Raw genomic sequence first — 26,419 nt, forward strand, 5'->3', positions numbered from 1 at the left:
TCCTTCCTTTCCAAGCCCTGCCGTGCGCCCAAACAATATCGGGTATGTCCATACTCAGGAGCAATTGCACAAGAAATTTTGGGTTCCATTTTCTCCTGTTACCCTTGTGAAAATAAAAAATTTGGGGCTAAAAGTACATTTTTGTGGAAAAAAAATTGATTTCTTAATTTCACAGCTCTACGTTAAAAATTTATGTGAAGCAGCTGGCGGCTCAAGGTGCTCACCACACATCTAGATAAGTTCCCTGTGGGGTCTAGTTTCCAAAATGGGGTCACTTGTGGGGGGTTTCCACTGTTTAGGCACATCAGGGGCTCCCCAAACGACTAATTAGCGGATGCCATGTTGCAAGCAAATTTTACAATCAAAAAGTCAAATGGTGCTCCTTCCCTTCCGAGTACCCAAACAGTGGTTTTCCTCCACATATGGGATATCGGCGTGCTCAGGAGAAATTGCACAACAAATGCTGTGGTCCATTTTCTCTCGTTACCCTTGTGAAAAAAAAAAAAATGGGCCTGAAGTAAACATTTTGTGAAAAAAAAAGTTAAATGTTCATTTTTTTTTCCCTTCCACGTTCCTTCAGTTTCTGTGAAGGGTTAATAAAGTTCTTGAATGTGGTTTTGAGCACCTTGCGGGGTGCAGTTTTTAGAATGATGTCACTTTTGGGTATTTTCTGTCATAAAGACCCCTCAAAGTCACATCAAATGTGATGTGGTCCCTAAAAGATGGTTTTGTAAATTTTGTTGGAAAAATTAGAAATCGCTGGTCAACTTTCAACGCTTATAGCTCCCTAACAAAAAAAAAATATGGTTCCAAAGTCGTTCTGCTGTAAGGTAGACACGTGAGAAATGTTATTTATTAACTATTTTTGTTACATATCCCCAGGGGTGGATTAAGAGTAGCAAGGGCCCCGGGCAGTTTAGAAGGCGCGGGCCCCACCCCCCACACCTGATTTATCACGTGACATGTCACATGATCCCCTGTGATAGATCATGTGATAGTTCACGGGAAATTAATTTGGCACAATATTAATTGTGCTGCCCCATCTGAGAGCAGCACAATATAGGGGCAGATACCCTGATTCCAGCGATGTGTCACTTTTTCAGCTGCTTGTTGTCATTTTGAGAAAATCACCGTTTTATCTGCTGCAGATCTAGCAGCTCTCTGAATGCTGTGCTCTGTATAGCCCCGCCCACACCACTGATTGGCAGCTTTCTGCCCATGCTCAGTGTACACATCAGTGATGGGGGTGGGGTCCTACAGAACTTACTAGTCAATTACCTTCTGACAAATCAATGATTTTATCAAAACAACACTAAGCAGCCCAGTAAGTGACACATTACTGGAATCAGTGCCTCTAACCCTACATTATGCTGCTCTCAGATTAGGTGGCAAAAACCTGATGACAGATTCCCTTTAAAGGAGCTGTAAAGACAAAAAAGTTTGTATTAAAAAAAATACAAGCCATTTGTGAAATTAACTTTTTTTCATTGTTAATTCACATTAGACTGTATCTTCAACACTTTTGTCAGCAGGTCTTATTACAGACTCTGAATAGGGCAGCTCTCTCCCTCTCCTCAGCAGAAAGTCACAGCATGGTTAAAAAACGGGATCTTTTATGATTTTCTCATAATAAATAAAAAAGGACATGCAAGTCCTCCAAACTATTTTTCGTTTCTCTATAGGGGAGGTCCTAAATCTTTCTTGTTCTTTAGTTGATCACATGTCAAAAAGGCAAAGCATTTACTATGAACTCGCCTAAAAAAATATACACTGGGAGAGTAATATCATCTGCATGTAAATATTCCTTGACTCTAAGGGCTCACTCACACTGTCGTATAACACGGCCGAATGCTATGTGATGTTTTATCGGATAGGACTCGGCCCTATGTTATACTATGGGACAGTGCAGATCTGCTATTATTGGCATGAGAAAATAATCTCATTCGATATTCGGACCATGTGCACCCATACAAGTCTACGGGTGCACGTAAAACATTGGACTGCACTCGGATGTCATCCAAGTGTAGTGCGATGAACACTCACAGACTATGGAGAAGATGGAGAAATTAAGTTCTCCATCTTCTCCATATATGTGCTGCGAGAGAATCGGATCACACTCAGTTGAAGCTCTGACAGAGTTTGAGCCGAGTGTCATTAGCATAATTGGCCCTATTCTCTTGCATGAGAGAATATATGGCTTAGTGAGTGGACCCTAAAACTGAATAGTAGTGACGGACAGGCACCTCACAAGCGGGATCCATGTAGCTCTCAGATGTCGTGTAGGTAGGGCTTCATTCCATGGGGTAGGGCTTAATTTCAAGGTGTATAAAAAAATGGACTTCAAATAAAAATTAAATGAACACAAAAAGCACTAATTGAATTATTTTTTTCGTATTTATGTTTGCAGTCCCTTTAAAAACCCTTTGAGGACCAAGGCACATATATGTCCCATAGTTTTAAACTGGAAAAAAATTTGATTGAATAAATTTTAAGGTCCTCCAAGGTTTAAGTAGGTCATAAATTCATATGAATACTTGCTCATACAATTGCACATGCCAAAAGATGAAGAACAGAATCAAAAATATGACATTAAGTGGAGCACTTACAGGTATTCGTATTCAAGGTGAAAGAGACCAGCAAAGGCATCGTCTCGAATGACAGTAAATGAGTTAGAATTCAGCAAGCTGAAAATGAAGACAGCAGGTTAGAAGCGAACTAGACTTTATGGTGCTCGGAATTAGTCAAGCAGAATTTATTGACTGCTCTTGCAAAGCACTGAGACTCCCGCTGTGTATAGATGGCGCCGTATAGATGGCTACGTGCGGCCTCCTGCTGAGTATACGTGTATAGATGGCTACATGCGGCCTCCTGCTGAGTATACGTGTATAGATGGCTACATGCGGCCTCCTGCTGAGTATACGTGTATAGATGGCTACATGCGGCCTCCTGCTGAGTATAGATGCCGCACGGCGCTCCCCCCAGAGACAGCAGGAGGCCACAGCGCCATCTATACACAGCGGGGGGGCCGCACGTAGCCATCTATACACAGCGGGGGGGCCGCACGTAGCCATCTATACACAGCGGGGGGGCCGCACGTAGCCATCTATACACAGCGGGGGGGCCGCACGTAGCCATCTATACACAGCGGGGGGGCCGCACGTAGCCATCTATACACAGCGGGGGGGCCGCACGTAGCCATCTATACACAGCGGGGGGCCGCACGTAGCCATCTATACACAGCGGGGGGGCCGCACGTAGCCATCTATACACAGCGGGGGGGCCGCACGTAGCCATCTATACACAGCGGGGGGGCCGCACGTAGCCATCTATACACAGCGGGGGGGCCGCACGTAGCCATCTATACACAGCGGGGGGGCCGCACGTAGCCATCTATACACAGCGGGGGGGCCGCAAGTAGCCATCTATACACAGCGGGGGGGCCGCACGGCGCCCCCCCCAGAGACATCAGGAGGCCGCACGGCGCCAACTATACTCAGCAGGAGGCCGCATGCAGTCATACACACACACAAACATATACAGACACGCATAAACACAAAAATACAAACAGACATCACACAATGACATCTGCCCACACACACAGACATCACACACACACACACACATCTGTGTGTGTGTGTATTTTTTTTTTAAGTTAAAAACAAGTAAAATGCATGTGGCATCAATATCAAGACTCCAGATATAAGGGCCTATTCACACTGAATTTTGCAATGCATTCATCTCCTCTTTCCAGGCTTCTATCTAAATCCCTGAAAAATGGCATTCAGATGGGCCTTGACATAGCCATTGATTTGAACAAAGGCAAACCGAGGCTAAAGTCTGAATCTTTAGGCTCCATTTGCTCTGCTTTCAGATGTCTCATTTCAGACAGCACAATCCTGAATTTCAGGGATTCAGTTGTAAGCCTTGTGTAAAGACCTGAATGCAGCGCTGAATGTAGTGTGAATAGGTCCTTACATCCTACACCACCTCAGGGGATTGTTGTTATGGAGTATTGCCCCTGGGTGGCCGCAGTTATGACCACCACCAGGGCTCGCGGTCACCCACCCTAGCTTTGGTATTCTGGGGAGCTGGTATAATGAATATCTGAGAAGAGCCCTAGAGAAGCAAGAACATTGGACAACCAAGAGGTGGTGGCCTCAAGTCAGGTGTAGTGTTCAACAGGGCAAGACTTTCTAACCTGCCCCCACACACACACACACACCTGTCCACGGCTCCATTCCTCCTGCCTGCTCTGTCTCTTTTCCGGTGCAGCACTGCAGGCCGGGGCGCACTGCGTGACGTCACAGCCGCGCACAGGGCCGTGTCCCCTAGCAGTGACGTGGCAGGGCCAGCACAGGGAAGTTAACTGCTGCAGTGCTGGCCCGGCCGATGAAGAAGTAGCGGCGGCCGCTGCTGGGGGGGGGGGGGGGGGGAACGGTCCGGCCCCCCCCCTCCCGCCACTGCTACCGCTATGTGCCACGGCGGCCCGCACATATAATGAGGGCAATCCGGCATTAGACACCCCGCCTGGAGCCGCGGGCCCCCTGCCAGCTCGGGGCCCCGGGTGGTCGCCCGGATTGCCCTCATTATAATCCGCCTATGCATATCCCTCTGGGTTAAGGGCATGAAAATTCAAAATTGCAAGATTTACCAAATTTCCTTTTTTTTTTTCCCCACAAGTAAATGCAAGTCTTATCGAAGTCATTTTACGACTGTCATGGAAAAAAAAAAAAAAAATCAATCTCAGAATCAGTGGGATCCATTGTAGCGTTCCAGAGTAATTACCTCATAAAGTGACAGTGGTCAGAATTGTAAAAATTGGACCGGTCATTAAAGACATAATTGGCTCCATCCTTAAGGGGGTTAAACTCTCCTAATGCAAACAACCATCTCAGTGACCAAGACAAGATGGGAAAACCACAAACTAGAGCCCATAGTTTGCCATCAAAAATGCTGAAAAAGTTTTAGCTGCGTTTTTTCCACCACCCATTATTTCCTATGGGTGAAAATCCCCTGAAAGAAGAGACGTGATCTATGTTCCCAAAACCCAACCAAGGCAGGAAATACGCAGCAAACAAGAAGCAACGTGTGTGACCAGAGAAGTCTGCTGTCTCATACACTATGCTGGTGCTACTAGACACAGCTGAAGATATGCAGCAAATACACAGCAAACCACGTGTGAACAAAGCCATAGCGCTTCCTGAAGAGTCTGACTTGTGAAAAACTCATGGGGTAAAAGTAGCCGTGTGCACATACCCCGACAACCGAGCATAGTGCCCCTCACAGAGTGACACCAACTTTCCCAGGTCTCCCTAACAGCACAGCACCTCCATGTCAGAGGGGAAGCACATGCCGCACGTTCACACTCCACACATCACTTTGCCACTGCAGAGCTGCACAAATTTCCGATTTTCTCATTTGGCGGGAAACTACGAGGGCGGGAAATAGCGTCAGATACAGGACGTTAGCAGCGAAGCTGAGGAGGAGAGCGCCATCTCTGTGCAGTCACAGACGGTACAACAAGGCGGACGAGGGGGAGAGCCAGTAAACTTACCCTGGCCCGCCCTTTTCCGTTGGCAGTAGTGCTAGCGCGCATGCGCATTGGGCCATTCTCGGATTGGTAGCGCGTACACCGGTTTGTAAGTTTCGCGGTATCCGAAGTTGAGCAGGTTTTAGTTCGGGAGCGGCTGCACCGGTTGCCATGTCTACTGACTGGAGTTTCGTAAGTGACAAGATGGGGGCGGGGAGCGGGGATAGTCCGTCCATTTCTTCCTGCGTCACTCCGACATTGTGTGAGACTGTGTCAGGAGTAAAGGCTGTAGTGTATATGGCCGGCTGTATAGGGGCAGTCACAGCTGTGCTGCACGATTCGTGGTCTAGGTGGACAAGTCCCATGATGCTGCTTGTGACCAGTGACATGCTACTACTTGTAGTACCTCATTTCATGGCGACTCTGCACCTGACTTTGCAGTGGTTCTCTGAAAAAAGCCACAAATGTGACCTCCTAATGAGAATACTACCAGTGTAGATCACTTGGGATCATGGAGGTAAGTGATTCCTTTTTGTTGGTCTGAGCCCTGGGATCTGCACCTTCCAGATTCGGATGCTGCTGTGCAGATGTGCGACTGCCTCTCCGTCCACCCCGGGGCGCTGCTGTGCAGATGTGCGACTGCCTCTCCGTCCACCCCGGGGCGCTGCTGTGCAGATGTGCGACTGCCTCTCCGTCCACCCCGGGGCGCTGCTGTGCAGATGTGCGACTGCCTCTCCGTCCACCCCGGGGCGCTGCTGTGCAGATGTGCGACTGCCTCTCCGTCCACCCCGGGGCGCTGCTGTGCAGATGTGCGACCGCCGCTCCGTCCACCCCGGGGCGCTGCTGTGCAGATGTGCGACCGCCGCTCCGTCCACCCCGGGGCGCTGCTGTGCAGATGTGCGACCGCCGCTCCGTCCACCCCGTGGCGCTGCTGTGCAGATGTGCGACCGCCGCTCCGTCCACCCCGGGGCGCTGCTGTGCAGATGTGCGACCGCCGCTCCGTCCACCCCGGGGCGCTGCTGTGCAGATGTGCGACCGCCGCTCCGTCCACCCCGTGGCGCTGCTGTGCAGATGTGCGACCGCCGCTCCGTCCACCCCGGGGCGCTGCTGTGCAGATGTGCGACCGCCGCTCCGTCCACCCCGGGGCGCTGCTGTGCTGATGTGCGACCGCCGCTCCGTCCACCCCGGGGCGCTGCTGTGCAGATGTGCGACCGCCGCTCCGTCCACCCCGGGGCGCTGCTGTGCAGATGTGCGACCGCCGCTCCTCCATTCATTCCGGGGCGCTGCGCTCAGATTATTCCTGAGAATTAGTGGCGCGGTGGTTGCACATCGGGATAGAAGTTCCTAGTTCTGCCGGTCGGTCCAGGTCCCTGTGGTCAGACCCCCACCAATCAGCAAGTTATCACCTATCCAGTGAATCTAAAGGATTGAAGGGATCCAGAATGTTTGTTTAATTATATTTGTGGCTTTTTTCAGAAACCAGACATCCCCTGCAAAATAGTATGAAGGTGTACAGACTGCAGAGGCTTCCGGCAATGTGGTACTACCACTTCCAGCATGTCGCTGCACTGGAGTGCACCTTTTAATCTAGGAAGTGGGTATTAAAACATAATTTATTACATAATTAAAACTTAACCTAAAATGGCACGCACAAAGCCCAAACCATTAAATACATTGGCGTTGTACTCAGGGCTGTGGAGATGGTATAAAATGGTCAGACTCCTAAAATATCTAATAAATTGGGTTCATTAGTACCATGCAGGATGTGCTGTAAATGTATTCATAAGAATGTGGGAAAGTTATGAAATGTCCAATAAATGTCTGTTCTATTCTTGATCTAAGGATCTTGGCTTTTAGTGGAGATGAATCTGTGCTTTATGTACATGCTCAGTAGTGAGGCCGTGCTGTGGAGTCGTGGAAATGTCGGAGGGTTGGTTTACTGACTCCACAGCCCTGACAGCTGTCCACAAAAGGTACAGGAGGATATTACTGTGATTGTGAAAGGCTGTGTTCACATGCAGTGTTTTTGCTGCCTTTTCTACAGCCAAAACTTGCCTTCTTGACAGGAAAAAGTCTGTGTTAAATGCCCGTTTTTCAACATCGCTAGCTCTTATCTTGCTGCATTTTTTGGATGCAGATTGCGTGTGCTTTGTCTAGGGTACATGGTGAATAAAACTAACTTTATTAAACAAAAATGCTGTTAAAAATGCAGTTGCGGGATCATTTGTGTCCCTGAACCATTCTTTTCCTGTCCATAGTTGTAGCTAGATCTTGCCCATGTTTTCCCTATGCATTTTCTCACGCAGTATCTTGGATTCATATCACACACCACGTGCATATAATTTGTGATTAATGTGCACTGTTCGTGTGAATTTTAATATTTGTAATAAGTTATGTTTTTGATACATTTCCTAGGTTAAATTTGCATGTTTATGGCGGAAAGCATTTTGTTACATGGGATGCCCACGCTGCCGGCACAGTATTGACTGAACCCAGCTGTAAGATCTGTTCACATCTGCATTTTGCAATTCCATGGCGTTCTGTTATATGAATAGAGAAATAGAATTCACGTGGGGATGGATCCCTCAAGTAACATGCAAAGTGCTCCAGAAGGACCCTATAGACTATCATGGTGTTTGCTATTTTACCAGAAAAATAGTGCAGACTGAACATGGAAACTGCACTTGTGAACTGAGGCTGATTTTTAAGGGGATAATCTGTTCATGTATAGGAATTGCTGTGAATGAAATTTCCTTTTGTGAAAGAACGAGGCTCATTTATTATAATGAGGGACACAGTTTTCAGCCAGTGGCGACTCCTCTTCCTCCACGGGATCTCACAGCCCGATGGTAGTGGAGTCTGTCGTCACTGCTGAAGCGTCACGCAGGATCAAGTTCTGCAGTCTCCCCTTCACTGTAGTATCTTGACAATAGCTTTTCTTTGCAAATGTAACTAAATGTTGATGTAACTAATTTTACCCCTTTTTAGATGTTTTCCAAATTTTAGTTAGCCCAGAAGTCCTACAATTGATTGACCCACCAAACCAATTTATATGCCCGTCAACACATTTCCCAAAAACCTTTTCATTACCGTTTATGGATCCTCACAAATGTCCCCGAAAATTATTATTTTTTAGGTATTACACTGAACATGTGTTTATTAAAAACCCTACTTTCCGCTCCTACTGGGCAACAAAATCTGTCCACAGCACCCCTGGTTTTGCATCTGTCATGTGTCCCGACCCACTGTGACGATCAGAGACAGAGGCGCCACTAGGGACAAGCAAAAACCAGTCTGCATTACAGACTATAATAAATTTATGGGAGCCGTTGACTTGCCAGACCAGGTGCTTCAACCATATCTGGTGAAGCAGAAGACCAGGGCCTGGTATAAAAAGGTAACCATCTACCTCATCCAGATTACTTGCTACCTATAACAGCTTTGTCCTCTATAAAAAGTCACAAGTAGCACTCGTTTTTTTTTCTCTCCAGTTCTAGGAGAAAATTGTCGAGCGTCTCCTACTTGACTCAAAGGCACAGGAGGCAGTCTTCAAGTCAGAGAATTTTATTCGCGCCCCCCCCCCCCACAAAAAAAAAATGTTATCTTTTCTTATATTTTCTGTTTAGTGGACCTTTTTATTGGACAAGTAATAAGAAGAATATTTTTATCAATAAAACACATTTTACCCAATTAATTCTAGGACTTGATCATCACATACCAAACTATTATTCAAACAAATTCTCAACATACCCACGTCTGTATACTCCAGAATGTGGACCCCACAAATGTTCTTGATAAGTCAGGCCATCTGACAATTCCAGGACTTGATTACTCGCGTAAACATTTTTGACCATTTATTTTAGTTTGACTGTTTTTACGACTGTCTTGCTACACACAACTTTTGTTTCCATTTATATCACTTATATATTACAACCCCTGGCAAAAATTATGTAATCACCGGGCTCGGAGGATGTTCATTCCGTTGCTTAATGTTGTTGAAAAAAAGCAAATCACAGACATGGCACAAATCTAAAGTCATTTCAAATGGCAACTTTATGGCTTTAAGAAACACTAAAAGAAATCAAGATAAAAAATGTGGTACTCAGTAAGGGTAATTTTTTTTTTTCAGATCAAGCAGAGGGAAAAAATTATGGAATCACTCAATTCTGAGGAAAAAATTATGGAATCACCCTGTAAATTTTCATTTCCAAAGCTAACACCTGCATCAAATTAGATCTGCTCGTTAGTCTGCATCTAAAAAGGAGTGATCACACCTTGGAGAGCTGTTGCACCAAGTGGACTGACATGAATCATGGCTCCAACACGAGAGATGTCAATTGAATCAAAGGAGAGGATTATAAAACTCTTAAAAGAAGGTAAATCATCACGCAATGTTGCAAAAGATGTTGGTTGTTCACACTCAGCTGTATCTAAAATCTGGACCAAATACAAACAACATGGGAAAGTTGTTAAAACATACTGGTACACCAAGGAAGACATCAAAGCATCAAGACCAGAAACAATATGTCTCCAAAACAGGAAATGCACAACAAAACAAATGAGGAATGAATGGGAGGAAACTGGAGTCAATGTCTGTGACCGAACTGTAAGAAACCGCCTAAAGAAAATGGGATTTACATACAGAAAAGCTAAACAAAAGCCATCATTAACACCTAAACAGAAAAAAACAAGGTTACAATGGGTAAGGAAAAGCAATTGTGGACTGTGGATGACTGGATGAAAGTCATATTCAATGATGAATCGCAAATCTGCATTGGGCAAGGTGATGATGCTGGAACTTTTGTTTGGTGCCGTTCCAGTGAGATTTATAAAGATGACTGCATGAAGAGAACATGCAAATTTCCACAGTCATTGATGATATGGGGCTGCATGTCAGGTAAAGGCACTGGTGAAATGGCTGTCATTACATCTTCAATAAATGCCCAAGTTTACATTGATATTTTGGACAGTTTTGTTATCCCATCAATTGAAAGGATGTTTGGTGATGATGACATCATTTTTCAAGATGATAATGCATCCTGCCATAGAGCAAAAACTGTGAAAACATTCCTTGAAAGAAGACACATAAGATCAATGTCATGGCCTGCAAATAGTCCGGATCTCAATCCAATTCAAAATCTTTGGTGGAAGTTGAAGAAAATGGTCCATGACAAGGCTCCAACCTGCAAAGCTGATCAGGCAACAGCAATCAGAGAAAGTTGGAGCCAGATTGATGAAGAGTACTCTTTGTCACTCATTAAGTCCATGCCTCAGAGACTACAAGCTGTTATTAAAGCCAGAGGTGGTGCAACAAAATACTAGTGATGTATTGGAGTGTTCTTTTGTGTGTTTGTTTTTCATGATTCCATAATTTTTTTCCCTTTTTCCCTTTTTGCCAGGGGTTGTATTTATATTGGTGATACGGGCATGATCAGTTTATTGGAGGATCTCTAATAATGAGGCTGTTCTGTACTTATATACTGTGGGCTTTACTGCATGATTCTTGCTAAACCTCCTGTACCAGACAATACTTTTAGAGTTCTGTAGCGTTTACTCCTGCCTTGGTGGGAGCCTGTTATGGTGTATTGCATCTATTGGCACATTTGTCCTTAGAGCTAATGGAGCTAAACAGACGTTGTATGACCAGTCTCTTTGAAAGATAAACCTGTCATTCTAGCTCTGCCGGTGATCTTTCATCCTCGGAAAAAACTCATGTTTGCCACATAGTTGGCTGTATTTTCTTCCACATTTTGAACATTTTGCCCTTAATTCCAGTACAGTTTATTCTTTCTGCTACAATATACGCAATTGCAGGACAACTGTTTTGTTAGCAAGACCAAGTTTTATAATCGGAAAATGCGTTTTTAGGGGCATTCCTCCCTCTGTCAGTAATATTTCCTAGAAGGATTTTCTTTTTTGGCAGCTCAATGTCTCTGTAAGCTTTGAATGAGTCCTGGAATTCTGTCAATTTTACCCTAAAGACCAAATGGTTCACGACACTGGCGGACACAGACAGAAAAGGAGCCCTATGCAAGAATAATGTTTGGGCTCCTAAAAATGCAAAATTGCACCTGCTCTTTAGGTAGAAATAGACCCCCTTACCCCTTGGGCCCTTGTGCGGCCACACAGGATGCATCACTGATATATCCGCATCTTGTGTACCCTCTGTTATAGGGACAGCTGTGTCCACTACTCAGATTGGTGCCATATTGGATGTATTTCTGAGCACTGAAAACTAGTGCAATAAAGTTTGAGGTTTGTTTGTCAGAACGTAGTAAAAGATTCATAAGTGACAGTGGGAAAAAAAGCAAATTGTAAATTTTCAAACTTGTGCTTCATCAACTGCATAAATAATGGTGGTATCAAACTACTCACTACCTCCCTAGATAAATGCATTAGAGGGTATTATTTACAAAAAAGACATTCTGTTGCTCTTGAACCACACAGGCTCTGCAAATATGACAATATATTCTAGATAGAGCCAAATTTGTGTTCCAAAATTCAAATTGTACCCCTGCCGTTTGTCCAAACAGAACTTTTTTACTACATGTGGGGGGTATCACCATGCTCGTAAGAAAATGGGTAACAAGCTAAAGGGTGTCCACTATTTGGTGTTACCTCTTGCAAAAGTGAAAAAATTGGGTCTAAAGCAACGTTTTAGAGGTAAAATGTAATGTTTTTTAAATCTTGTGCTGACTAGTAGTGTTTGACTTCACTCAATAAAAGTGTCGGCAAATGTAGCGTTTTTGTTCTGGCTTTTTGTCTCAAGTCACGTGACAAGGATAATTAAAGGGTTGAAATTGACTTTTAGGATTGCTACAGCCATAGGTAGCGCTTGAGTTCAAGTCCTTTACTTCCCTGAAGTGGCTGTTTCCATATCTTCTGTCAAACAAACATGAGCATCGGGCAGCACTCTGGCATCCAAATGATGTCTATGTATTAAAACAAAATAAAACCATATATCCATTGACTAATTAGATCTGTGCCTTTGATCAATATTAGACAGGTCTCAGTGTTTTGGTATGGATCACTTGGTCTGTAAAAATACACAGATATGCAAATTCCCACATGGACTATAATGGCTGAAAAACATGGATTAAAGTCGTATGTGAAAAACTGATGTCTGAGTAACTTGCTACCTGCAGATTCTTAATGTGACGGCTTTGCTTCATAGTGCCCTGAATATAAAATCCTAAATACTTCTGAATTGTTTCTCTTCAACAGAAGAAACAATGCTATAGGCCAAGATATTGTGGAAAAAGGTAAGTCTTGAATATTTTTTTAAAATGTTTTTTGTTTGTAGTAACAGCACTCTGCCGGTGTTAAAGGGAATCAGATTGCATAGCAAAAGCCTGCTGACAGGAGACCACATGCTGTAGGGGATAAAACACAGATTTTAGTTATGCCTTTCTTATCAAGCTCTGAGGTTTTGTTTGCTTACAATGATCGTTTTCGCACTAGGAGCTTATCATTGCTGTGACTAGCTGGTCGCTGAGCCTTGGCCCAACATGTCCCTCCCTTTGATAGGCACCTCACTGTCTATGGAAATTGTATATACAGAGCCTTTTTTAGTTTTGCTTCCTTGTTGCAGAGATATTAGAAATGAACAAAAATTAACTTAAGGGCCCAATACTTTAAAGGGAAACCTGTCAGGCTATTAACCTGCAGCAATGGGGTTAATCTGGAGAGTCATAGGGTTCTAAAGCCATACGGCCATTGCATGAAAAGCCCAGTTGCTGGGAGGAAGTTAACTTTATTCCTCCTGGTAGCCTCGGGTTTTCAGTCAGAGGCACAGCTTCAGTCACCGCTCAGTATATAGTGAGTGGCAACTGTAACCATGCCGCAGCTCTGACTGACAGCCGGCTCAGCAGTATATCACCCACCAAATTCTTACCATTAATTATATTGATACTCATGCGCTATAATTATCTCATTAAGAGCTTCAATGTTTACAGTTCTTGTGTAGAAAGCCATTCTTCTAATAGAGTGCTAATGGTTGGAAACACTGCCAAGCCCCATCCATGTGGTGCGAGGCTTCGAATATAAGTCAATGTTCTTAAAACTAATTCTAACAAGAAAAAAAAATTGACCTACGTATTTGTAATTTTAGAATTCTAGATATTCCCGACATGAAACGTGAGGATATGGTGTCCTTTGTGAATAATTTTTTTGATGTGACAAGTAAGTTCAAGTGTGTCCTATACTAATTTTTTTTTTTTATGGGTAAAGGTACTTTGCTAATATATTTTAAAATATTTAAAGCTTGTTCACATGTTGTCTTTCAAGGGCAGAAATGCTGCAGTGTACAGTAACAGCAAAGCTAATGAGATTTCTGAAATCTCATCCACATGCTGCTTATTTTTACCTTGCAGAGTGGAACTTTCAGGTTACAAGTACTTGGCGAGTTTTTGACGTTGCAGATTTTCTGCACCGTTTATGTAAACTTAAAGGGATTGTCCACTACTTGGACACCCCCTTTTTGATCGAAATGTTTTTTTCTTATTTTTTTAATCTTTGGCATATCAATTCTCTCAGCATTTTTTGTAGTGGTTTTCTACCATTCAAATAAATGCAGGAAGAAACCTGCAAACACTAGTATTTTACGCTGTAAAATACTCTTGTGGAGAGTGACATGCCAGTGTAAGGAGACTTACAGGCAATTCAATGCACCTCTGGGAAATTTAAATATGCAAATAACCTTTTCAGAGAGTAAGAGGACTTCAACTTTGCATGTTTTATGCTGCATTTTTACTGCTAACACTTGGTTTTGATGCAGGAAAATCTTAATGTTTTTCTAAAAGTGTAGTTTATACATTCTAGTGTAAGGCTAAGTGCCCACTATGCAGAAATGCTCCGGATTTTTCCTGAGCATTTTTGCATCTCCCTGGCAGAAAAAACGCATGCGGATTTTACATGCGTTTTTCCTGCCAGGGACAAGCGGAATTGAAGCTTTTTAATCATGCGATTTCGCATGCAGGTTGACATGCTCTTTCCAAGCGATTTTAGCATCACTTGGAAAGTGCTTGACAACTTGGTCACACTATATAAACCCATGCAAACGGCATGGATTTATATAGTGTGACCAAGAAATAGTTAAAAAAAAGAATAAAAATGGTAAAAAATGTAAAAAAACATACTTAACTTCATTTAGTCATGTGACCACCGTCGTCAGCTGTCGTGTGACCCGTCACATGACTAAATGATGTCATGACAGGTCCTTTTAGACTATCGCGAGCTGCTGGGAAGCCAGGACACATCGCTATGGAGACCAGGGGCCATTGGAAGGTAAGTATGTGTATTTTTTATTTTAATTCTTTTTTTTTTAAACAGGTACTATGGTACCAGAGTCTGGATGAGAGTCTCCTCTTCTCCAAATCCGGGTACCATCCGCACATTGAATCGCTTAATATCCGTATGAGCACATGTAGTCATGCGGATACTAAGCGATTCAATGCAAGTCAATGGCGGCGAAAAAGCAGCGATTACGCAAAATAATTGGTAGTGCTGCGGATTTTTCCACAATGATAATCCACAGCGGAAATTTCTGCAGCATGTGCAGAGCACATGCGGATTATCATTGGGGAACATAGCAGGCCTACCAAGCGTTTTTTAAGCATTTCTGCAGTGGAACTGCCGCTGCAGAAACGCTTAAACGCATAGTGGGCACACAGCCTAAGTCTGTAGAAAGTTGTTCTCGTAACCAGCAGCTGAAGTGGTTTCTTAGCTGGTTTTACTTCCAGAAGCTGTCGTGCCATATTTGCACCATGGATGAGATTACAAAAACTTTGTGCTGTGGTCAAAAACACTTAATTTTCTTTTTCTAAAGTATTCTTCTTTTTTGGACTTATCTAAAATTTCAGCTTGCCATTTTTTGACTGTCAGGAGTCCTATTAGATCCTCCATTTTCAGGATCTAATAGGTCTATGAACAATGCACACCCAGAGGCAAATATTTAAACCTTTTGGTTACAGTGGCAACTGGTTGGCATTCCTTGACTGCGTTGCTGGAGTTCTGATGGGTTGACAGAGTGAGCACTCTCCCTCTTTTAAACTCCTCAAATGCCATGGTTGCTATTGGCCCACAGCATCTGTGGAGTTAAACTGCCTTGAATGTGTGCTAGCTCATTGTCTAGCACATGTGGCAAAAGCTCAGCTGTAAATCACAGCCAACTTCTGCTGTAGATGGTGCAGGCACAACTTCTGTGCTTGTGTCATCCCTGGGATATACTGTACATTTTTGTCTAAATGCAGTAAATTACTCCATATTGGGATGTACATGTAACAATGGAAGTAATACAGAAGGTTGTGAAAATCTGAACCAGATCTGATTAGGGTTTGTGTCTCAGACAAGGGAGAACAAGTTATGAGCATAGACAGAAAGTTGGGAGGATTTAGGAATGGAGATGGACACTATAAGTAAAATATGTTGAAATGGCATCACCAAGAAGGAAAAGTCGTTTAATTATGGAAATCACAGAATCTGTAGGGATTTTAATGATAAGCAAATGATTTAAAAAAACAAACACCAATCCCAACAAAATCGAGTATGAGCTCCACATTCAGAAACCTCATTGATGGCATGCCAGAGCTTGTAAGTTTGTGTATTATTGCACTTGGCACTCGTTCTCAATACTGAATAAATCGAGATATTTTGATGATAAAGTTTCGATTCCCCCCTCATCATTTGCATATCACTGACATGTATATTGATCCTATGATATTCGTAATTCCATGACTTTTCCCTATTGCTATTGCAATTTCATTGTTGAGGAGTGTATTTTCAGCACCTGTAAACTGTATTTCCTGTGTTCCTCATTTTACATTCAAATATTGCTCATTATTATTGTTTCATTGCAATATTAGAGTTTAGTCATAGCGTAGTAAAAAGCTGTGAGGTGATACCTGAAAGTCAGTCAGTTCTTAATGGTTTAAAGTATACTATCAGCAAATTTATTATTATTATTTATATATTTTTTTCCTACTCTGCTTCCACCGCAGACTTTGACTCGCTTGTTAATGAAAGTTCATTGTCTGAGCAAGTGACAAGTGATCAAAGCAGAGAGGTAACGTGAATGTGCTTTTAGAGTGACCATCCTTTTTACATCAATGCATTTTATTTACTCTGTTAATTTTGAAATCTTAAGCTCAAGTATAATTGTATGGTAAAAATGTAAAATATTGAAATGTAATTTTCTAAACTCCACCTCGGAAGGCCATGTTCCCACGTATAATGTATTTATCTGCTGCATTTTATTTTTTGCAGGTGTCTGCATGTACATACACAGTATGCTTTTATTTATTTTTTTCCCCTTTTGAACAGTTCAACTCAGCAGTTTTTCTGCACAAACATATGCCATGGAAAATAATGCTGTGTTTGTGCTATGTGGGAACAAGGTGTAAACTAGAGTAAGGGTATGTGCACGTCTTTAGGTGGATTTCGCCTGGAACCAGCCTGAAGAAGCGTAAAGGATGAACATAATGCTCACTTTCAGAATCTCTTGCTGTGCATATGTTCTGTCTTTTCTCTCTTCTTTCATTGCTTCGGGCTTCTATCTAAAGCCGGGAATCTGTTAAAAGTAGCTTGTTTTTCATCGAAGAGGCTTCCACTTTGAACCCGCTCTCTATTTAACCCTTTATCGACATGATATACGGGTACTTTGTTAGGGGCAAGCACACCGAGCCCGCATTTTTCCGGCACATAATGGCTGATTTAATCAGCCATCGTGTTCCTTTAACAGCCGCTGCCGGAGCAGACCTCCACCCGTGGTTGTTAACCTGTTTAAGTCCTGTTGTCACTCCCTGACACTGGCATTTAACTCGTGCCAGCAGGGGGGGAAGCGTCATTCATGATGTGGTTGCAGGGCGCCAATGGGTTACTATGACAGCAGGGGGTCTGCTGAAGACCCTTGTGCCTGTTACTATGATACCCTTGTGAAAGCCAGCTTTTAGCTGGCGTTCATAGGGGATTGTGATTTTAGCTATACATAGCAGTGCTGATGCATTGTTATGTATAGTACAAGTGATCAGACGATCACAGCTTCAAGTACTTACAAATGCAGTAAAAAGTGAAAAAAGTTTTTAAAAATATGGAAAAAAAAAAAAAGCACAAGTTCAAATCACTCCTCTTTTGCCCAATTTCAAAATAAAACAATTAAAAAAAAATACATTTATAGCTGCATTCGTAAAAGTCCAAATTTATGAAAATTTGAAATAGGATTAATCCTATCTGTAAACGGCATAACGAGAGAAAAAAGAAAATCGTAATGCCAGAATTACACTATTTTGGCCACAAATACTTTGCAATAAGAGGCAATCGAAGCATTATGTGTGTCGGAAGATGGCGATACGAAGTTTTCACCACTTAACCCCTTCAGGACCCAGCCTATTTTGACCCTAAAGACCTTGGCATTTTTGTCAATTCTGACCAGTGTCCTTTTACAAAGTAAAAACTCTGGAACACTTCAACGGATCCTAGCGATTCTGAGATTGTTTTTTCGTGACATATTGGGCTTCATGTTAGTATTAAATTTAGGTCGATAATATTTGCGTTTATTTGTGAAAAAATATGGGAAAAATTTTGAAAATTTCGCAATTTTCAAATTTTGAATTTTTATTCCGCTAAACCAGAGAGTGATGTGACACAAAATAGTTAATAAATAACATTTCCCACATGTCTACTTTACATCAGCACAATTTTGGAAAAAAAAATAAATTTTGGTTGGAAGTTTGAAGGGTTCAAAGTTCATCAGCAATTTATTTTTTTTCCAGCAAAATTTACAAAACCATTTTTTTAGTGACCACATCACATTTGAAGTCCCTTTGAGGGGTGTACGTGACAGAAAACACCCAAAAGTGACACCATTCCAAAAACTGCACCCCTCAAGGTACTCAAAACTACATTCAAGAAGATTTTTAACCCTTCAGGTGCATCACAGGAACTAAAGCAACATGGAAGAAAAAAATGAACATTTTAATTTTTCTAACAAAAATTTTCTTTTAGCCTAAATTTTTTAATTTTCACATGGGTAACAGGATAAAAGACATCCTAAAATTTGTTGGTCAATTTCTCCTGAGTACACTGATACCTCATATGTGGTCATAAACCACTGTTTGGGCACACGGCAGGGCTCAGAAGGGAAGCAGCGCCATTTCACTTTTTGAATGGAAAATTAGCTCCAAAAGTCAAATTGCGCTCCTTCCCTTCTGAGCCGTGCCGTGTGCCCAAACAGTGGTTTATGACCACATATGAGGTATCCGTGTACTCAGGAGAAATTGCCCAACAAATTTTCGGATGCATTTTATCCTGTTACCCATGTGAAAATTAAAAAATTTAGGCTAAAAGAAAATTTTTGTGAAAAAAAAAAAAGTACTTTTTTGTTTTCACAGATCAATTTGTGAAGCACCTGGGGGTTCCAAGTGCTCACTATGCATCTAGATAGGTGCCTTGGGGGGTCTAGTTTCCAAAATGGGGTCACTTGTGGGGGAGCTCCACTGTTTAGACACATTAGGGGCTCTCCAAACGCAACATGGTGTCCGCTAACAATTTGAGCTGATTTTCCATTGAATTTGTTAGCGGACACCATATCGCGTTTGGAGAGCCCCTGATGTGACTAAACAGTGGAGCTCCCCCACAAGTGACCCCATTTTGGAAACTAGACCCCCCCAAGGCACCTATCTAGATGCATAGTGAGCACTTGGATCCCCCAGGTGCTTCACAAATTGATTCGTAAAAATGAAAAAGTGAAAAAAAAAAACACTTTTTCATTTTTATGAATCAATTTGTGAAGCACCTGGGGGTTCCAAGTGCTCACTATGCACCTAGATAGGTGCCTTTGGGGGTCTAGTTTCCAAAATGGGGTCACTTGTGGGGGACCTCTAATGTTTGGGCACACAGGGGCCCTCCAAACGCAACATGGTGTCTTCTAACAATTTGAGCCGACAATTTGTTAGCGGACACCATGTTGCATTTGGAGAGTCCCTGTGTGCCCAAACATTGGAGCTCCCCCATAAGTGACCCCATTTTGGAAACTAGATCCCTCAAGGCACCTATCTAGATGCATAGTGAGCACTTGGAACCCCCAGGTACTTCACAAATTGATTCGTAAAAATGAAAAAGTGGAAAAAAAACCTCTTTTATTTTTACGGATTAATTTGTGAAGCACATGGGGGGTTTCAAGTGCTCACTATGCATCTAGATAGGTGCCTTGGGGGATCCAGTTTCCAAAATGGGGTCACTTGTGGGGGAGCTCCACTGTTTAGGCACATCAGGGGCTCTCCAAACGCAACATGGTTCCAATTTGTTAGCGGATACCATGTCGTGTTTGGAGAGCCCGTGTGCCTAAACATTGGAGCTCCCCCACAAGTGACCCCACTTTGGAAACTAGACCCTCCCCAGGGAACTTATCTAGATGCATAGTGAGCACCCCCATGTGCTTCACAAATTGTGTAGTGTATGTCAGGTTGGTGTGCGGTGTGGTATAGTGTAGTGTATACACCACACACACACTACAACACACACACCAAGCTGACATAGCCTCCTCAGCTGAGTACGCCCTAGACTGGGATGAGCGGGACGGGCGGGACATTTTGTGTGCTGTGTGCATGTGTAAAAAAAAAAAAAACAAAAACCAAAAAAAACGAAACTTTATTATAGTGTGAGTGTATGTGTGAGTGCTTGGTGTAAATCACGTGTGGTGGCGGTCAGGCATACGGGGTACAGGAGGGGGTGCGCTCAGGTGTACGGGGCGCAGGAGGGGGCTGAGGAGATGGAAGAGCCAGCAGCAGCAGGGGGGATGATCAATGGGGCAGAAGGGGGGCAGGAGCCGGCAGCAGCAAGGGGGGTAGGAGCCGGCAGGCAGTAGCTGGCAGCAGCAGGGGGGGTGATCACTCGGACGAGGGGGGGGGGGGCTGGTGATCACTGGGGGGGTGATCACTGGGGGGGGTGGGTGAGATCACTAGGACTGGGGGATGGTGGTGTGATCCCTGGGACTGGGGGATGGTGGTATGATCACAGGCGCAGGAGATTTACACTGAGCATGCTGCTGCCTGTGATCACAGTTCACCGGCTGTCAGAAGGAGAGCAGCAGCCGGTGGATGAAGACGTGGAAGATGGAGTGAGCGGAGGTCGGGGTACAGGTGAGAAATTGGGACTGGGGTGGAGGGGGGGTCGTGGGGAGTGGAGAGAGGTGGAGCAGGGGTCGGGGGGGGGGGGGGGGGGGGGGAGTGGGGGCAATACTACTTGCCGCGGATCAGCGGCGGCAGCAGACGATCGGCGGTGGCAGAAGCGATCCACGTGAGCTGCAGCAGAGGGTCCTGGTTGGCAGCAGCAGAGGGTCCACAGTGGGCAGCAGCAGATGGTCCACAGTGGGCAGCAGACGATCCAGGGACGGGTAGGAGCTGGGCAGTTCCAGCCATCGTTAACAACTCCCTCCACATCTGATTGGGGCTAGTATCCATGTGACGCTAGCCCCCCAATCAGATCTGGGGGGAGGGGGGGACAGAGGTGACACTCTCTCCCCCCCCCCCCAGCCAATGGCTGATGCTGTAAGCATCAGGCCATGCCCAGATTTAAATATTACACCAATTTTCATTGGTGAAATATTTAATTCATTCCGATTGGCTGTTTCATTTTCACTTTTAGTGAAACTGCCAATCGGAGGGGTCCCAGGCACGGGGGGGTTAATCCACCCCCCCGTGGGGTCGACTTCAGGATGTCCAGTTGCAGTAGCAACTGTGACACCTGAGCGACCCCGCTCACAGGCGCGATCCCTCCATGTCACAGACGGTGTGACAGTTGTCGGGAACGAACTGTTTTCCATGTCACACACGGTGTGACACGGGTCGAGAAGGAGTTAAATAAAAAATATAAAAAAGTATGCATATTTGGTATCTGCGTAATTGTACTGACGTGCAGTATCATACTGCCAGGTCATTTTTACCGTAGAGTGAAAATGGTAAATAAAAAAGCAAAAAAAAAAAATTGCACTTTTTTTTCAATTTGAACGCACTTTGAATTTTTTTTAATGCTTTCCAGTTCATCAATTGATAAAAAAGAATAGTGTCATGCAAAAGTACAACTCGTACCGCAAAAAAACAAGCGCTCATACAGTTATAGGGAAAGAAAAATAAACAAGATATGGCTCTTAGAAGAAGGGGAGGAGAAATCTAAATAAGGGGAAAATCGCCTTGTCAGGAAGGGGTTCAAGTTTTAAATTTCACAAGTCACCGACATAAACAGAAAAAAAAACTCCAATGAAGATGCTTCAGGCATAACACTGCAGGAGTTTTCCTAATAAACTCGCCGTATGAACATACCCCGATCAGTAAATCACTTTACTGATATTAATTCCGCTTTCTTAACCCCGTAATGCTCCATGATGAATATGTATGTCATGGAGTGAGGCAGGCTGTTGAGCTGAGCCCACGCCAAACAGGATAGATACCGGCTGTGTTAAACAACCGGCATCTTCCTTGATTAGCAGTGTTCGATAGTGCTTATCACTAATTTTATTGGTCAATCATCGTCTGTAAAGATCTGATTTATCAAAAGTTAAAATTGTTTAACGCCTACAGTAAACGTAAAGAAAGCAAACGTCACTTTATTTTTTGTTGCAATGTAATAAATAATAAAGCGACAGATGTAACACCAAAATTTTATTGATTTAACCGGTTCCCGACCGCCCACTGTAGATAAACGTCGGCTCTTGCTGGGCTCTGTGCAGCGCCGACGTTTAAAAACGGTGGGTGGTCTCGCAGCGCTCAGGACCCCCAGGGTCCTGCAAGCGCTCCGATTCCGGTGCAGAGCGTTAGCTCTGACAGGGGACATCATCGGGACCTGATTGGATCAGGTCCCAATGATGTTAACCCTTTGCTGTCTTCTATATGCCGCGATCTATAGTGATTGCGGCATATAGAAGACAGCAGGAGGAGAGGGGGTCGTCCACTTACCTCTCCGACGGCCCCCTTATACCTTCCAGGACCTGACGTTGCTATGGCAGCTGGAGGTCACATGACCGCCTCCAGATCTGCCATATATGGTGTCCTGCCTGGCTCAGCCTGCAGCTGAAGCCAGGCAGGAGACTCTGACTGTGAAACAGTCAGCGAAGATCTCATGTAATGTAATACATGTCTATTACATTACATGAGATCAGTGATCAGAAAAATAAAAATTAATGTCCCATACAGGGACTAAGTAAAAATGTAAAAAAAAATGTTTTTAAACTGTTAAAAAAAATCACAAAATAAATAAAAATAAATAAATAAAATATTAAACCAATAAATCCGTATATTTATACAAAACCAAAAAAAGTACACATATTTGGTATCGCCGCGTCCGAAACAACCCGATATATAAAACTGTCACACTAATTAACTCCTTCTGTGCACACCGTAATAAAAATAAATAAAAAACGGAGCAAAAAAATATGCTTTTTCATCATATCGCCAAACAAAAAATGGAAAAAAATGCGATCAAAAAGCAAAATGGAAATAAAAATGGTACCGCTGAAAACGTCATCTTGTTCCGCAAAAAAAAATCCGCCATACAGCTCCGTCAGCCGAAAAATAAAAAAGTTATAGCGCTCAGAATAAAGCAATGCAAAAAAAATATTTTTTCTATAAAATTGTTTTATTGTGTAAAAGCGCCAAAACATAAAAAAAATATACAGTAAGTGTAGTATCGCTGTAAACGTACCGACCCGAAGAATAACGCTGCCTGATCACTCTTACCACACGCAGAACGGCATAAAAAAACCCTCAAAAAACAATTCCTGAATTGTTGGTTTTTGTTAATTTTACCTCCCAAAAAACGGAATAGAAAGCGATCAAAAAATGTCACGTACCCAAAAATGGTACCAATAAAAAAGTCAACTCGTCCTGCAAAAAACAAGCCGTCACATGACTCTGTCGGCCGAAATATTGAAAAATTATAGCTCTCAAAATATGGCGATGCAAAAACTAGATTTTGCAAAAAAAAGCGTCTTAGTGTGTGACAGCTGTCAGTCATAAAAACCCGATATAAATCTGGTATCTCTGTAATCGCACTGACCCGAAGAATAAAGTAATCTAATCAGTTATATCACACTAGGAACGGCGTAAAAAATAAATAAAACCAATTCTTCACCTGCTACTGATTTGTTTATGTCTCCCAAAGATCGCAGTAAGGCTCTGCTCACATTTATCCTGCGCTCTGCGCTGAACACTTACACCAGAGTTTCCGTGTAAATCTCTGAAATATGTGATTCAGCCAGAACCCATGATGGAAGATTCCCTGTAATGAGGCAGATATAGGCCACTGTGGATGCCATCTGGCCTGTGATCCCACGGTGTCATTTGTTTTAGGCGTGCATAAAAGTGCGGTTGGCCACAGTTTTGTGCACTTCTGAAAAAAAGGACACCGCTAAACAGAGGCGAGACGGAGTCCAGAGTAACTCTGCTGCCTCATTACAGTGAATGGATCCCGCAGGGGTTTCATCTGAATTACATCACTTGGAAATTTAGATGGAAACCCCGATGTAAGTGCTCAGCCTAGAGCGCCGGATAAATGTTACGTAAAATGTTCCCAATAAAAGCTTCAACTGAGTCCTCAAAAAAAGCTAGTCCCCGCTCAGGTCCCTCATCTGTTAAAAATATAAGGGACTTCCAAGTTACTGGTAGCAGAAAGGCTCTGGAAAAGCGAATTGGCCCTTGCCCCCCAAAAGAAATTCAGAAAATTTTGTGGTCCCAAATCCAAATGCCTATTCTACAATAATTTGTTCTCAAATTGTGAAATAGCGCTCCGTCCCCCCCAGATCTCGCCGTATGGCTGAGCGGTACGATACAGCCACATATGGGGTATTGCCACTTTTAGAAGAAATTGTGTGACACATTTCGGCACCATTTTTACCCATTGCCCTGTGTGAAAATGTAAAATCTGAGGGTAAAACATTTTTTTGCGGTAAAAATATAATGATGCTTTTTTCACTGTCCTATGGTATAAATTTAAAAATTAAAAAATTCCTTGAGAGGTGTAGTTTACAAAATGGTGTCACTTGTGGGGGTTTCTGCTGTTTCAGCAGGTCAGCGACTCTTCAAATGTGACATGGTGTCTGCAACCTATCCCAGCTAAAAGTGCGCTCCTTTCTCTTCCGAACCCTGCCGTACACCAAAGCAGTGGTTTTCCCCCACATATGGGGTATCGGCGTACTCAGGAGAAATTGCACAGCAAATTTCATGGTGCAATTTATCCTGTTACCCTTATGATAATGCAAAATTAGGGAATGAAAAACATTTTTTGTGGGAAAAATGTGAAAATTTTATTTTTACAGCTCATTATTATAAACTTCTGTGAAGCACCTTGGGGTTCAAGGTGCTCACCACACATCTAGATAAGTTCTCTAAGGGGTCTAGTTTCCAAAATGGTGTCACTTGTGGGGGGTTTCCACTGTTTAGGCACATCAGGAGCTCTCCAAACGCAACATGGCGTCTGCTAATTATTCAGACAAATTTTACATTCAAAAAGTCAAATGGCGCTCCTTCCCTTTCAAACCCTGCTGTGCGCCCAAACAGTGGTTTGCCTCCACATATGGGGTATCAGCGCGCTCAGGCTGGGTGCCCACGTAGCGTTTTTCAAGTGTTTATGCTGCGGAATTTCCGCAGCATAAACGCTTGTGAAACGCTAGGTAATCCGCACCCCATGCTCCCCAAGGGGATTCCGCATGTTCTATGCACATGCTGCGGATTTTTCCGCAGCGTTTATGCTGCGTACAAAAATCCGCAGCATGTCATTTAATTTTGTGGAAGCGCAGCGGAACTCCCACCATTGACTTGCATTGAGACGCATAGAAACCGCGACTGTACATTTGTACAAGCGGCTTCTATGCGTCTCTATGTGTGGATGGTACCCAGTTCTGGAGGAGAGGAGACTCTCATCCAGACCTGGGTACCATTGTACCTGTAAAAAAAGAATAAAATAACAAAGTTTATACTCGCCTTTCCGAAGGCTTTTCTCTGAATGCCGGCATCGCTTGAGGACCTGCGGTGACGTCACAGTCATGTGACCGCAGGCCCTTCACCGCTCTGTCTCGCGATATGCCGGCAGCCGGGAACCAGACAGGAACGAGCGCTGCAGCACACGCCGGGGCCTCGGGGGTGAGTATAGCTTTATTTGTTTTAATTTTTACGGTTCACACTGTATAAATCCATGCTGTTTGCATGGATTTATACAGTGTGACCTAGTTGTCAAGCACTTTCCAAGTGATGCTATCGCCAGGAAAGCGCTTGTCAATCTGCATGCGGAAACGCATGTGGATCCGCATGTATTCTGCAGGAAAAACGCATGCACAATCTGCATGCGTTTTTTCTGCCAGGGAGATGCAGAAATGCTGCAGAAATTTTCTGCTTCATTTCTGCATCGTGGGCACATAGCCTCAAGAGAAATTGCACAAACAATTTGGGGGTCCATTTTTTCCTGTTACCCCTGTGAAAATAAAAAAAATTGGGTCTAAAGTAACATTTTTGTGAAAAAAGTTAAATGTTCATTTTTTTCTTCCACATTACAAAAATTCCTGTGAAGCACCTGAAGGGTTAATAAAGTTCTTGCATGTGGTTTTGAGCACCTTGAGGGGTGCAGTTTTTAGAATGGTGTCACTTTTGGGTATTTTCTGTCATAAAGACCCCTCAAAGTGACTTCAAATATGATGTGGTCCCTAAAAAAATGGTTTTGTAAATTTTGTTGGAAAAATGAGAAATCGCTGGTCAACTTTTAACCCTTACAGCTCCCTAACAAAAAAAAAATTTTGGTTCCAAAATTGTGCTGATGTAAAGTAGACATGTGGGAAATGTTATTTATTAACTATTTTGTGTGACATATCTCTCTGATTTAAGGGCATAAAAATTCAAAGTTTGAAAATTG

At 43.4% G+C, this 26,419-nt stretch overlaps 1 protein-coding gene across 7 annotated transcripts in view; it reads left to right on the forward strand.

Annotated features, from left to right (window-relative positions):
- The first annotated feature begins 5,550 nt into the window (after window positions 1-5,550).
- The window catches only part of CENPC (centromere protein C), a 267,360-nt gene continuing 246,491 nt past the window's right edge, over window positions 5,551-26,419 (forward strand). For 2 of the 7 annotated variants that reach the window (XM_073637041.1, XM_073637043.1), the window contains exons 1-4: window positions 5,551-5,722; window positions 12,755-12,792; window positions 13,641-13,711; window positions 16,528-16,592. In XM_073637041.1, the coding sequence (XP_073493142.1) occupies window positions 5,702-5,722; window positions 12,755-12,792; window positions 13,641-13,711; window positions 16,528-16,592 (195 nt within the window). In that variant the 5' untranslated portion in view covers window positions 5,551-5,701. Of the gene's footprint in view, window positions 5,723-7,006; window positions 7,125-12,754; window positions 12,793-13,640; window positions 13,712-16,527; window positions 16,593-26,419 lie in introns of all 7 variants that reach the window. The other 5 variants (XM_073637042.1, XM_073637045.1, XM_073637046.1 and 2 more) reach the window with 5 other exon arrangements.

This window comes from Phyllobates terribilis, unplaced genomic scaffold (assembly GCF_046119375.1).
Source record: "Phyllobates terribilis strain yellow unplaced genomic scaffold, ASM4611937v1 Scaffold_1__5_contigs__length_1240528914, whole genome shotgun sequence".
NCBI classification, from domain to species: Eukaryota; Metazoa; Chordata; class Amphibia; order Anura; family Dendrobatidae; genus Phyllobates; species Phyllobates terribilis.